At 44.1% G+C, this 15494-nt stretch overlaps 1 protein-coding gene across 4 annotated transcripts in view; it reads left to right on the top strand.

Moving 5' to 3' along the window:
• Nucleotides 1–15494, top strand: part of LOC140186736 (interferon regulatory factor 6-like) — a 70052-nt gene that overhangs the window by 50879 nt on the left and 3679 nt on the right. For all 4 annotated transcript variants that reach the window (XM_072241250.1, XM_072241251.1, XM_072241252.1 and 1 more), the window contains exons 4-7: nt 1232–1266; nt 4170–4209; nt 5667–5951; nt 11395–11787. In XM_072241250.1, coding sequence (XP_072097351.1) covers nt 1232–1266; nt 4170–4209; nt 5667–5951; nt 11395–11787 — 753 coding nt within the window. The remainder of the gene's footprint in view (nt 1–1231; nt 1267–4169; nt 4210–5666; nt 5952–11394; nt 11788–15494) is intronic.

The following is a 15494-nucleotide window of genomic DNA, read 5'->3' as shown; positions in this document are numbered from 1 at the left end:
CTCTTCAACTTGACCTAGGAAACGTGCGAATACCAATTTCAGTTTTTGTGAGAAATATGGCTTGGCTCCAATAGTATTTGTTGCATACAGTCACACAAAAATATTTCTCCTGTTGCATTATGACCTGGTCTTTAAAACAAACCTTACTTTTGAAAGTTTCATAAAATAATGATCTGACATGTACTGTCCACTGTTGAAAGTCTTTTGCAAAATGATTATATATTGCACTTAAAAGGTGGTCATATGGCACATCGTGCCAATGGTAGATCTTTGAAAGATTTGTTAAGAAGTTCTCTTTCCCCATGCTCTTGCAAGTGCTTCTTAATCTAGTATTTATCTAAGGCGATGTGCAGTCTTTCAGCAAGTGATTGTCTTGGCCATTTTTCTTGTGATCGCAAACCCCTGTCAGACACTGCTAATGTAAAATGCTGCAAGTCTGCTCCACTGGTTTATTGGTGAGACTGACAGCAGGGGGAAGCTGTGTGGCCTCGTGCCACAGACTCACCTGTTGTAGCTGTCCAGGAGTGCAGATGTCAGAGGCAGTGTGGCACCGCACCCATGCTGGATTGGGGGCTGCACCTTCCGTTTGTGCTGCCCTTTCGACCAGCCGGATTGTGTGCTTGCATGTGTACATTCGACTGAGAACAGCTTGTTCTTGCCAACAACACCCATGCACCATCAATTTACAGGACATGTCACTTAGGAACTCGGGCTGTAGAAATATTTTTGTGTGACTGTATGTTCGCTGCTGCCTTATATGTGCCTTGTGCTATATATGACTGTTGACACTGTGTTTTGCACCTTGATGTAGAGGAATGCTGTTTTGCTTGGCTGTATTCATGCATGGTTGAGTGATAATTAAACTAGAATTTGAACTTATTCAATTTCTTTCCCACAGAAAATAGTACCATTGAGTTTGTATCCATTGCTCCCTAATCATCATTGGATTTCCTGTAGACCTAGATCGGCTCATGCAATGACTTGCAAAGAGAACGTCACTGTTTTGCCTGCTAATTATTGCATTTTCGTTTCCACTGAACCTGCATCCAACTACCATATTCCTTATAGAAAGGAAATGTGAACTGAATTTGTTGGAACCACACAGCTAAACAGACGTCCATTAATAATTCTGGTTTCAGCCCTCTGGTTGAATTTGGATTGCTTCCAGGAGCCAGTATTGAATGTAACATTCTTTTAACCATGATCTTGTGTGTTTTCTCTTTCCTCTCAGAGGCCAACGACTATGAGTGGGACGATGAGGATGAGGTATGTACAACTGCTACGCTAAGAGTCAGTGTCATTAATACATGAGTGATAGCAATTGGCATTCAGCCAGATCCTGTCCCAACAAAAAGAGACTGTGGATGATAGAAATCTGAAATAAGAGCAGAATATGCTGTAATTACTCAAAAGGTTTATATCTGTTAGAGAAAAACAGACCTAATGTTTAAATTCAACCTAAAACCATTAGCTTTGTGTTTTCTATTTTGAATTGTCCTGTTGATTTTACAGGGTTAAAATCTGTTTAATCCCACAGTTGACAATGAACTCTTTATGAATCAGACATAAATTTTCAGTCCAAGAAATAATAGTTATCGAGTGCAGAAATAGCAGAAGTATTTCCGCTATTGAGGAAGTCTAGGACAGCGGGATATAGTACAATTAACAATAGTGTTGAAGGAAATAATTTCTTCAGGTGAAGGGTTAAGGAAATCAGGAAATCTGTTTTCTAAATCCCATTGATTGCTGTACATGAACTGGAGCTTCCCGGATGAAGAATGAGTGGTCGCCAGTATTTTCAGCAATACAGAGAAAAGGCAGATTAGAGATATTAAGGTGAGAACCACTGGTGATCTAATAGACTTGAAGAGCTGACTGATATCCTGCTGTCCCTCGAGCAGGGACGTCAAAGCCATTTGCTAATGTACTAGCAGCTCCACCCCTGAGATCAGCCACAAACAGTGAACAGAAACTAAGACTCCTGTGATAGAACGTAGAACAGAGGACTGCAGAAACAGAGCCTTTGACCCACAATATCTACACCATGATGCCAAGCTAAACAAATGCCATCAGGCTGTACGTGGTGGTGAGGAAGGCAAAGGTTAGCATTCATTTCAGGAGGTCTAGGATTCAAGAGCAGGGATGTGATGCTGAGGTTTTATAAGGCACTGGTGAGGCCTCACCTTGAGTATTGTGAACAGTTCTCGGCTCCTCACCTCAGAAAGGATGTGCTGGCATTGGAGATAGTTCAGAGGAGGTCCACAAGGATGATTCCAGGAATGACAGGGTTATCATTACGAGGAATGTTTGATGGCTCTGGGTCTGTACTCACTGGCATTCAGAAGGATGAGGGGTGATCCTATTGAAACCTTTTGAATGTTTGAAATGCTTGGACAGAGTAGATGTTGAAAGGAAGTTTCCCATGGGGGGGAGTCTAGGACAAGAGGACACAGCCTCAGGAGAGAGGGGTGTCCATTTAAAACAGAGTTGCTGAGAGATTTCCTTAGCCAGGGGATGGAGAATTTGAGGAATTTATTACCACAGGCAGCTGTGGAGGCCAGGTCATTGGGCATATTTAAGGCAGAGCTTGATAGATTCTTGATTGGACATGGCATCAAAGCTTACAGGGAGAAGGCTGGGGAGTGGGTCTGAGGAGGGGAAAATAGGATCATCTATGATTGAATGGCAGAGCAGACTCGATGGGTCTAATAACCTAATTCTGCTCTTGGGTCATACGGTCTACCCTCTAGTCCAAATGTCTCCTTACGTATTGCAATCATACCATCTCTCTATTGCTTTAGTTAAGGTCCATTCTTGCCAACTCACGGTAAGTGATTATTACTGAGAGACATCACGATAGCATAGCTCTTTGCTCAATGCTATTAAGTGTGAGGTGGGTCATTTTGGTAGGTTAAATATGATGGCAGGATATAGTATTAATGGTAATGGACTCTTAGCAGTGTGGAGGATCAGAGGGATCTTGGGGTCCGAGACCATAGCACACTCAAAAATGCTGCGTGGGTTGACTCTGTGGTTAGGAAGGCATACGGTGTATTGGCCTTCATCAATCGTGGAATTGAATTTAAGAGCTGAGAGGTAATGTTACAGCTATATAGGACCCTGTCAGACCCATCTTGAAGTACTGTGCTCATTTCTGGGCGCCTCACATCAAGGATGTGGAAACCATAGAAAGGGTGCAGAGGAGATTTACAAGGATGTTGCCTGGATTGGGGAGCATGCCTTATGAGAATAAGTTGAGTAAACACGGCCTTTTCTCCTTGGAGCGACGGAGGATGAGAGGTGACCTGATAGAGGTGTATAAGATGATGAGAGGCATTGATTGTGTAGATAGTCAGAGGCTTTTTTCCAGGGCTGAAATGGCTAGCATGAGATGGCACAGTTTTAAGGCGCTTGGAAATAGGTACAGAGGAGATGTCAGGTTTAAGTTTTTTACGCGATGGTGGTGGAGGCGGATACGATAGGGTCTTTTAAGAGACTCTTGGAAAGGTACATGGAGCTTAGAAAAATAGAGGGCTATGTGTAACCCTAGGTAATTTCTAAAGTAAGTACATGTTTGGCACAGCATCGTGGGCCGAAGGGCCGGTATTGTACTGTAGGTTTTCTATGTTTCTCTATGTTTTATTACAACTCAGGATGTTAGTGTTCGGTGTTTAATTCCAGCATCCTCTGTAAGCAAGTTTGTATGTTCTTCCCATGTGCATATGGGTTTCCTCCGGGTGCTCTGGTTTCCTTGCACGTTCCAAAGACATACTGGTTAGTAGGTTAATTGGTCATTGTAAATTGTCCGGTGGTTGGGCGAGGGTTAAATTGGTGGGTTACTGGGTGACGTGGCTCGAACCAACCCAGGGTCTATTCCATACTGTATCTTTATAAATAAATTAATTAATCTCAGGTAACTTCTCGAACCACCCGGGGGCCTATTCCATTCTGTATCTTTATAAATAAATTAATTAATCTCAGGTAACTTCTCGAACCACCCGGGGGCCTATTCCATTCTGTATCTTTATAAATAAATTAATCAATCTCAGGTAACTTCTCGAACCACCTGGGGACCTATTCCATACTGTATCTTTATAAATAAATAGATAAATCTCAGGTATTTTCTGGCTTCATCTAACTAACAGATTTTGTTGTCTTTTTCCTTACAGCGTCAACTCCAAACTTTGTTCCCATCAATGACCTTGGAAGGTGAGAATGAGCGGCATTTGTTGTTTTTCTCCCCTAGTTGTAGAGAGGGGGGAATGATTTGTCTTATTGAGATGTTGAGTAGTTAATGAGGAATTGACTTACTAACGTCTATGTGATTACTGTCATTATCAAATGTTCCCAAGTCTCACACACTGCACAGAGTAAAGCTCCATGAGATAGAGGAGCAAAATGAGACCATCTGGCCCATCAGCTCTACGCTAGCATTCAATCACAGCTGATTTATCTATTCCCTTTCATCCCATCCACATTGTCCCACCAAATGCTTCTCTGTAGATGCAGCCTGAATTAGATTCTAAAGCTTCCTCCTGGTTGCCTCTTGGAACACTCAGGTCCAGTGTGATGTGGATTAAATATAGAGTAACTATTACAACATAAAATGAGGCAATTGTTCCCTATTTTCCTGCAACCTTTACCTTCTCATGCACCCATCCATTCCACTTTGATTCTTTTGCCATTTTGGGTCTTTTGCAGTTACTGGTTACCTGCCAGCACAGTTCTCACAAATGGGGGGAAACCAGAGCCTTCGGCAGAAAAGCACAAGGTCACACGGATGTGCAAACCTGCCAAGATCAGGAGTGAACCTGGGTACCTGTAGCAGTAAGGCTGCAACATGCAGACTGCCACACTGCCGTCCTGTTCTGCCTCTCCACCAAATGCTCTGAGCCAGATGTAGCATGAATTCGATATGGGAATAAAGCCCCCTCTTCAGTGTCCCATCTCCCAGGTCCACGGTGATGTAGGTTAGATAAGCAGCAAAGATCCATTCACACTGTCACATGAAAATCTCCCCAGGCCACTCTCTGCTGCATCCTTGCCTGGCATGTCATATAAGATTATTAAGGGATTGGACACACTGCAGGCAGGAAGCATGTTTCCGCTGATGGGTGAGTCCAGAACCAGAGGTCACAGTTTAAAAATAAGGGGTAGGCCATGTAGAACGGAGTTGAGGAAAAACTTTTTCACCCAGAGAGTGGTGGATGTATGGAATGCTCTGCCCCAGAAGGCTGTGGAGGCCAAGTCTCTGGATGCTTTCAAGAAAGAGATAGATAGTGCTCTTAAAGATAGCAGAATCAAAGGTTATGGGGATAAGGCAGGAACTGGATACTGATAGTGGATGATCAGCCATGATCACAGTGAATGGCAGTGCTGGCTTGAAGGGCCGAATGGCCTACTCCTGCACCTATTGTCTGTTGTCTATTGTCATGAGTGATGAGGGTCCTTAATGATGAATACCACCTTCTCGAGTCATTGCCTTTTGAAGGTTTTCTGGATGCTGGGGAGACTCATGCCCACGATGGAGCTGGCTGAGTTTACAGCTTTTCCTGATCCTGTGCAGTGACCCCTCCAAACCAGATGGCGATGCAACCAGTTAGATTGCTGTCCATGGTATGAAGAACTGTATTTTGAATTCTCTTTTTCTGTCTTTCTGAAACCAGACAATCCCAGCCTACCGCCGTATCCAACCCAGACCTGGCCGAAGCAGGAGGTTGCAGCGTCAGATTCCTGCGTGAATGGACTTGCTCACCCAGCGCTGCCACAGGGGGATCTCTCCCAGGCGAACCTCAATCAGAGTGAACTCACACAGCCGAACCTTGCTCATGGGCTTGTTCAGCCAAGTATCCCTGCCACAGCTCAAGGACCACTTCATCCCCTGCCACTGCAGCAAGTGGATCAGTTCCCATCGCTGATCACTTCCGAGATGTTCATCAACTCTCTGCCACGTAAGTTACTGTTTCTCCTCATCGGGTTCCTCGCACAATAAAACGGCTTACAGAAATTTCCTGCTGTATGTCTCGAGGGTAGAAGAGACAACACTTCCAAAAGAATCCTATCCTCTCTGTCTTCGGGTATGGCTTCAAAAAACAAAAGAATAAGCTATAATTTCCTATATTTAAATGAAGATAAAACTAAAATACTTTTGGTTGGTCCCAAAGCCAAAAGAGATAAACTTCTTGATGACAAGCAACACACATCAAAGTTGCTGGTGAACGCAGCAGGCCAGGCAGCATCTCTAGGAAGAGGTACAGTCGACGCTTCAGGCCGAGACCCTTCGTCAGGACTAACTGAATGAAGAGTTAGTAAGAGATTTGAAAGTGGGAGGGGGAGGGTGAGATCCAAAATGATAGGAGAAGACAGGAGGGGAAGGGATGGAGCCAAGAGCTGGACTGGTGATTGGCAAAAGGGATATGAGAGGATCATGGGACAGGAGGCCCAGGGAGAAAGACAAAAGTGGGGGGGATCCCAGAGGATGGGCAAGGGGTATAGTCAGAGGGACAGAGGGAGAAAAAGGAGAGTGAGAGAAACAATGTGTGTATAAAAATAAATAACGGATGGGGTACGAGGGGGAGGTGGGGCACTAACGGAAGTTAGAGAAGTCAATGTTCATGCCATCAGGTTGGAGGCTACCCAGACGGAATATAAGGTGTTGTTCCTCCAACCTGAGTGTGGCTTCATCTTTACAGTAGAGGAGGCCGTGGATAGACATGTCAGAATGGGAATGGGATGTGGAATTAAAATGTGTGGCCACTGGGAGATCCTGCTTTCTCTGGCAGACAGAGCGTAGATGTTCAGCAAAGTGGTCTCCCAGTCTGCGTCAGGTCTCGCCAATATATAGAAGGCCACATTGGGAGCACCGGACGCAGTATATCACCCCAGCCGACTCACAGGTGAAGTGTCGCCTCACCTGGAAGGACTGTCTGGGGCCCTGATGAACTTGGGAACTTGGCCCCCCTTGTAAAATCGGTAACAAGCCTGGGTGTAATCCTAGATTCATATCTGAATTTTAAATCCCACATTAAGAAAGTGAGCAGAGCAGCATTTCTACACTAAAGAAATATTACAAAGGGACATCCGTTTCTGTCACGTAATGATGCTGTTAAACTTTATATCGATTAGACTAGATTACTGCAATGCACTCCTCACTGCCAATCTATTGATCAACTTCAGCTCATTCAGAACGCTGCTTTAACCAAAACCAGGATGAGTGAACATATCATTGGCTTCCAGCCCTTGTTGTTCCAGCCCTTTAACCTCCTCGAAATCAATCTAACCCTTTCCTCCCACATGATGTCTCTTACCTTTTAGAATTGATTTTAAAGTTCTCTCACTTTTTTTAAAGCTCTTAATTGTCTAGAACCAGAGTACATCACAGAATTGCTTTCATGTTACAATCCAGGTCTCCTTCTGCAGGTCTCTTAAATTTAAACTACCTTCTTTGAAAGATTATTGGCAGATCAGCTTTTCTGAACTTCACTCCTGAGCTGTGGAATTCAATACCTGAAACAGTAAGGAATGCAGACTCAGATGACAAGTTTAAATGCCAGTCCAAAACCTATTTATTTAACGTTGCTTTTATTTTTATTTTTGTTTTATTTTCATGTTTGTACTTTTGTCCCTTTGTGAAGCACTTTGAACCACATCATCTGCACGAAAAGTGCTCAATAAATAAAATTACTATGATTATTAATTGATCCTCTCCTCTTTTAAACCATGCAAGGTTAGAACTTTGACCTGGATGCTAGCAATGTACAGGTGTTACATTGTCAACCTTACAGAGATAGTTCTACTGAAGAAAATGGAATTGGTTGAGAGGAGAATATTAAATAGAGCATTTGAAGTATAAAGGTTCAAACAGGTTATTTGAATCACTTCTGTGCTTTAAACTCTGTGTAATTTTGTAACTAACATTATTACATTTCCAGAGCTTAACAGTTGTTAACAAGTGTTGTTTGTTTGCATTGTAATTGAGCTTCATCCTGACTAAAAACTGGCACGTGGACGTTGCCAGTAGGATGTAGCCCCTTTTTCACAGCTCTCTCTTTACTTAGATACCTTCTATCATCTCATCATGAGCTAAAGGCTGAAGTAACTGCTCACATTCTGAAGTGTACTCCATGTTGTAGGACAGGAAATGTGTCATTGATCATAGGACATTGAACAGGCTCTTCGGCCCACAGTGTTGTTCCAGCCCTTTAACCTCCTCGAAATCAATCTAACCCTTTCCTCCCACATGATGTCTCTTAGATGTCCCTAATGAATCTCCTTCTACCACCACACTGGCAGCACGTTCCACACACCTACCACTCTCTGTGAGGATAATCCTACCTTTGATAATCTCCCCTATAATTTCCTGTAAAGTTATGCCCCTGGTATTAACCATTCCTGCTCTGGAAAAAAGTCTCTGGCTGACTCTTGTCTATGCTTCTAATCATCTTGTACACCTCTATCAAGTCACCTTGCATCCTCCTTCTCTGCAAAGAGAAAAGGTCTAGTTCATACAACCTATCCACATAAGACCTGCTCTCTAATGCAGGCAGGATCCTGGTATATCTGCTCTGCACAACCAGAACTAAGCACACTACTCCAGCTGTGCTTTACCTAGAGCTGCAACATTACTTCATGGCTCTTGAATTCAATCCCCTGACTAATGAAGGCTAACACCTTTTTAACCACCCTTTCAACTTGCGCTGCAACTTTGAGGGATCTGTGGATATGCTCCTCAAGATCCCTCTGCTCCTCTACGCTGTTCAGAATCCTGTGATTAAGCTTGAATTCTGCCTTCATGTTTGCCCTTCCAAATTGAACTCCATTTGACATTTCTCAGCCCAGTTCTACATCCTATCAATGTGCCATTGTAACCTACAACAGCCTTCTACACTTTCCAGAACATCATCAACCTTTGCGTAATCTGCAAACTTACTAACCCACCCTTCCACCGCCTCATCCCAGTCATTTATAAAAGCTACAGAGTGCGGGAGTCCCATCCCAGATCAGATCCCTGCAGATCATCACTAGTTACTGACATCCAGGCAGAATACGCTCCATCTACTATCACCTTCTGCCTCCTGTGAGCAAGCCAGTTCTAAATCTGCACAGTCCCTGGATCCCACGCCTTCTGATTTTCTGAATGACACTATCATGGGGAACCTTGTCCAGTATCTTACTAAAATCCACATACGTAGTGTCAGCCAACTGATGGCAGATAATGGCTAACTAATGCTTTATTGTAGCATTTATCAAAATAGAAAAGGTTGGAAATACAAAACAGGTCAAGCAGCGTATGTGGAAAAAGGATCAGGGTGCACTCCCCAAGTTGAAGTCTCTGTCGTTACTTTAGTGATGTTGTTTAAGGGATAAATATTGGCTGGAACATTATAGAGCGCTCCCTTGCTCCTGTTTCAAATAAGTTTATGAAATCTGTTAGCCCACCCAGGAGAGTAATGTCTTAAATTAAAGTGGCTATGCTGGGATTAGCAACCAGGATGTGCACTCAAGTTTCTTGGATATAACATGAATCTACCACTTTCCAACCCAGTGCTGAGACAAGGATTGTCACCCACTAGCCTTACTAAATCCTTGATGATGTTTCTTCTCACCTGAGCTCTAAAACACAGAAACAGGCCGTTCTGCCTTGCTGGGCCACATTGGCACTTATCCTTCATTCAAACCTCCTTCCACCCCTCCATTCAAACCTCCTTCCACCCCTCCATTCAAACCTCCTTCCATCCCTTCATTCAAACCTCCTTCTATCCCTTCATTCAAACCTCCTTCCATCCCTCCATTCAAACCTCCTTCCATCCCTCCATTCAAACCTCCTTCCATTCCTCCATTCAAACCTCCTTCCATTCCTCCATTCAAACCTCCTTCCACCCCTCCATTCAAACCTCCTTCCATTCCTCCATTCAAACCTCCTTCCATCCCTCCATTCAAACCTCCATCCATCCCTCCATTCAAACCTCCTTCCATTCCTCCATTCAAACCTCCTTCCATTCCTCCATTCAAACCTCCATCCATCCCTCCATTCAGACCTCCCTCCATTCAAACCTCCTTCCATCCCTTCATTCAAACCTCCTTCCATCCCTCCATTCAAACCTCCTTCCATTCCTCCATTCAAACCTCCTTCCATCCCTTCATTCAAACCTCCTTCCATCCCTCCATTCAAACCTCCTTCCATTCCTCCATTCAAACCTCCATCCATTCCTCCATTCAAACCTCCTTCCATCCCTCCATTCAAACCTCCTTCCATTCAAACCTCCTTCCATTCCTCCATTCAAACCTCCATCCATCCCTCCATTCAGATCTCCCTCCATTCAAACCTCCTTCCACCCCTCCATTCAAACCTCCTTCCATCCCTTCATTCAAACCTCCTTCTATCCCTTCATTCAAACCTCCTTCCATCCCTCCTTTCAAACCTCCTTCCATTCCTCCATTCAAACCTCCATCCATTCCTCCATTCAAACCTCCTTCCATCCCTCCATTCAAACCTCCTTCCATTCCTCCATTCAAACCTCCATCCATCCCCCCATTCAGATCTCCCTCCATTCAAACCTCCTTCTATCCCTTCATTCAAACTTCCTTCCATCCCTCCATTCAAACCTCCCTCCATTCCTCCATTCAGACCTCCCTCCATTCCTCCATTGAATTAGATCTGATTTGTCCTTAAAGCCTTTTCTCTCTCTTGTATATCAAGTTACCCCTTCGATTCAAACATACCACTTGTCTAAAGAGGTAATGTTTCTGTTGCATAGCTGTACTGATCCAAGTTCCACCCTGGTTTCGGGTGTGGACTGTGTGGAGTTTGCATGTCCTTCCCTCCCCTTGACCACATGAGTTTTCCTTGTGTGCTCCTATTTAATGGTATGTTGGTAGGTTAATTGTCAACTCTAGTGTTGGTCAGAGGCGGAATAATTTCAAGATGAGCTTTGTTTGTCACAGTTACGTCAAAACCTGCAGTGGAATGTATCATTTTCACCAAATCAAATCAGTAACGATTGTGCTGGCAGTCCGCTACTTGGGGCATGTGATGGAGAATAGATGTAAGTGGGATTGCACAGAGTACCTGCTCAGAATGGATGTCTGTATCAGTAGGAAATGAAACTGCAGAATAATTCATGTATATTCTAACCGTTGATCATTTTGGTGCTGCTCTGCTTTGAATGAAAATCTCCACATTAACCCTATAAAACATTCCCAATTCCAGGAGCTTCTTTCAAGTAATCTTTAGCCTTCACTGTCCTGACAGAATTGCCTCTTTGTTTTGATTTTTATTTATTTCTCTTTGCATTTTCTCTAATGCCTCTGGCATTATGGTATTGTGTGAGGACCCGGTCTGTTCACGGAAATCTCCCAGTGGTCTAACAACTTCTGTCTTATCCTTTAACACAGTGACGGACCTGGATGTGAAATTCCAGTACCGAGGGAAACAGATGGGATCATTGATCACGGTCAGCAATCCTCATGGCTGCCGCCTGTACTACGGTGACCTAGGCCCTATCCCGGACCAAGTGGAGCTCTTTGGACCCGTTACCCTGGAGCAGGTCCGTTTCCCCGGCACAGAGCAGCTATCTCATGAGAAGCAGCGATATTACACGAACCACCTGCTGGATGTCATGGACCGGGGCCTGATCCTGGAGATCCACGGGCAGGATATCTATGCTATCCGTCTGTGCCAGTGCAAAGTGTACTGGTCAGGACCGTGTGCTAATGGAGCTTCACGACCCAACCCCATTGAGAGAGAGAAGAAGATCAAGCTCTTCAGTTTGGAGAACTTTCTTAGTGGTGAGTTGACTACATTTAAATGTTAGTATTTAACGTGCAAGTTATTCTGTTGTTTGTGCTGCAAGTGTGGATGGAGTAATTTACATTCTACCTCTGTTATCTCAGATGGTTGTACTTCATCCTGCCAACAAACCTTGAACATTTGCAGACGCCACTCAGAGACTTGGGCTATATATTTTTCTTTGTGACTGTTTTTTTCTGAAATCATAACCAAACATGCTACTTGTGCTTTGTCATAGCCATACTTTATTGATCCCAGGGGAAATTGGTTTTTGTTACAGTTGCACCATAAAAAATAAATAGTAATAAAACCATAAAAAGTTAAATAGTAATATGTAAATTATGCCAGCAAATAAGTCCAGGACCAGCCTATTGGCTCAGGGTGTCTGACCCTCCAAGGGAGGAGTTGTAAAGTTTGATGGCCACAGGCAGGAATGGCTTCCTATGACGCTCTGTGCTGCATCTCGGTGGAATGAGTCTCTGGCTGAATGTACTCCTGTGCTCAACCAGTACATTATCTAGTGGATGGGAGACATTGTCCAAGATGGCATGCAACTTGGACAGCATCCTCTTTCCAGACACCACCGTCAGAGAGTCCAGTTCCATCCCCACAACATCACTGGCCTTACGAATGAGTTTGTTGATTCTGTTGCTGTCTGCTGCCCTCAGCCTGCTGCCCCAGCACAAAACAGCAAACACGATCGCACTGGCCACCACAGACTTGGCCCCAGATGAACCTTGTTTTGTTTGGTTATATTAATGTATGGCTGAATGATAATCAAACTTGAGCTTGAACCTGGATCAGTAAGTCCTGCATGTTTCACACCAGGTGACACAGCGGCCCAGCACGCTGCAACTACAAAATGCTGGAGGAACTCAGCAGGCCAGGCAGCGTCTACGAAAAAGAGTAAACAGTCGACACTTCAGGCCCGAGACTCAACTGGAAAGGAGGGGGAAGGATTCAGAGTAAGAAAGTGTAGCGGGGTGAGGAAGAAGGACAAAGCAGCAGGTGATCGGTGAAACTGAGAAAGGGGGAGGGAGGTGAAGTAAAGAGCTGGGAAGTTGATAGGTGAAAGAAATAAGGGATAGAGAAGGGGGGATCTGATAGGAGAGGAACGAAGACCATGGAGGAAAGGGTAGGGGGAGGAGCACCGGAGGGAGGTGATAGGTAGGTAAGGGGAGAAGGTGTTAGAGGAAAACAGAAGTGGGGAATGGTGAGGGGGAGGGGGTGGAATCAATTACTGGAAGTTTGAGAAATTGATGTTCATGCCATTAGGGTGGAGGCTGCCCAGACGGAATATGAGGTGTTTCTCCTCCAAACAGTGTCTGGTCTCATTGTGGGAGGCCATGGACTGACGTGTCAGAATGGGAATGGGAACTAGAATTGAAATGGGTGGTCACCGGGAAATCCTACTTTTTTGTGCAGCATAGGTGCTCAGCGAAACGGTCTCCCAATCTACGCCGGGACTCACCAATATACAGGGAGCACCGGACACACCCCAACAGACTCACAGGTGAAGTGTTGCCTCACCTGGAAGGACTGTTTGGGGCCCTGAATGGTAGTGAGGGAGGAGGTGTAGGGGCAGGTGTGGCACTTGTTCCGCTTACAAGGGTAAGCACCTGGAGGGAGATCAGTGGGGAGGTGCGAATGGACAAGGGAGGCACATAGGCAGTGCTCCCTGTGGAAAGCCGTTGGAGATGGCAGAATTTGCAGAGAATTGTGCTTTGAACTCCTTCAGCTCCGAAGACTCTGACTCAATTCATTTGTCTGTATGGAGTTTGTATGTTCCCCCCTAGACTGCTTGGGCTTACATGGGACATGCCTATGACAATAAAATGTACCAGTTAATCGGTTGTCTACTGCAAATTACACTTAATAAAGTGGCCACTGAGTGTGTGTTCATGATCTTCTGCTGCTGTAGCCCATCCACTTCACGGTTCGACGTGTTGTGCGTTCAGAGATGCTCTTCTGCTCACCACTGTTGTAACGAGCAGTTATTTGAGTACTGTCGTCTTCCTGTCAGCTTGAACTAGTCTGGCCATTCCCCTATCATCTCTCCAATTAGCAAGGTGTTTTCAACCACAGAATTGCCACTCACTGCATATGTTTTGTTTCTCGCACCATTATTTGTAAACTTTAGAGACTGCTGTGCATGAAAATCCCAAAAGTACAGCAGTTTCTGAAATACTCAAATCACCCCATCTGGCATCAACAACGATTCTATGGTCAAAGTCACTTAGATCACATTTGCATAAGATCATGAGACATGGGAGCAGAATTAGGCCATTCGGCCCATCGTGTCTGCTTTGCCGTTTGGTCATGGCTGATTTATTTTCCTTTTCAACCCCCATTTTCTTGCCTTCTTCCCATAACCTTTGATGGCCTTACTAATCAAGAACCTATCAACTCCGCTTTAAATATACACAATGGTCTAGCCACCATAGCACTCTGTGACAATTAATTCCACAGATTTACCCCCTTCTTCCTCATTTCTGTTCTAAAGGAATGTTTTTGGATCCTGAGACTGTGTCCTCTGGTCCTAGATTCTCCCCGTATTGGAAACATCCTCTCTATGTCCAATCTACCTAGGCTTTTTAATATTCAGTATGTTTCCATGAGATGCCCCTCCCCTTTCTTCTAAACTTCAGTTTACCAGGATGCTGCCTGGATTACCTTCCCTATTCTGATGTTTGGTCTAAGCAACAACCGAACCTCTTGACCATGGCTGCATGCTTTTAGGCGTTGAGTTGCTGCCATGTGATTGGCTGATTAGATATTTGCATTAGGGTGTACCTAATAAAGTGGCCACTGTGTGTAAATGAGTGACAGGAGAAAAGGGCCAGGATGGGCATGTGAGGGAGTTAAAGGACACAATAAGTATAAAAAACACAATAAATATAAATACATAAGATACATAGATTGATTGTGTAACCATAAAGTGATGCAAGGCTGTCCTGACAGGAAGTAATATAGTCGTGTTGGAGGTGTTAATTAGCTTTGTTGCTTGGGGAAAGTAACTGTTTTTGTGTCTGGTGGTAAATTAAAATAAATTTATTAATATTGGGTCATTCCAAAAGACTTTGCAGCTAGTTAAATAACTATTTTAGAGTGTGTTCATTCCTGTAGTGTTTGAAATGTGGCACAAAGCCCCACAAACAGCAATTTGATAATGAGCAGAATCTGGTTTTAGTGATGAGTACATGTTAAATATTAGCCTGAATACAGAGAAATTCTCAATGTCTCCACCTTGAATAGTGGCGCTGGATGGATTTTGTCCCCCTGAATGAGCGTATGAAGGTTTATTCCAACAAAAAGTCCAACAGATCTTGTGTGCATGGAGCCAAAAAACCATGCTGAAACCCAGAAATGCTGGAAGTACCCAGCATCAATGGAAAGAAAGAGGGAGAGTTTCAATTCCATAATGTTTCATCAGAACTACAATCATATCACAACTTCCACTTACAATATGACTTCCTTCGGAGCAGAGTCTGAGTCACAGAGGTAGACAGTAGATTTTAATTACAGAACCAGTAATTATAAAGGGTGAGTATAAAGGGAGAGGTAGAGAGGCGAAGGGATTTGGAATCAGAGCTTCAGGTCCAAGTCCATACAGCAATGGAATTATTAAAATCATCAAAGATACTAGAATTACAGCATCTCAGAAATCTCTGAGTACTGTTAGCTGGAGATTCAAGTAAACGGAATC

The sequence above is a fragment of the Mobula birostris genome, chromosome 23, assembly GCF_030028105.1.
Source record: "Mobula birostris isolate sMobBir1 chromosome 23, sMobBir1.hap1, whole genome shotgun sequence".
Lineage (NCBI taxonomy): Eukaryota > Metazoa > Chordata > Chondrichthyes > Myliobatiformes > Myliobatidae > Mobula > Mobula birostris.
This window is presented reverse-complemented; position numbering and strand designations above follow the sequence as displayed.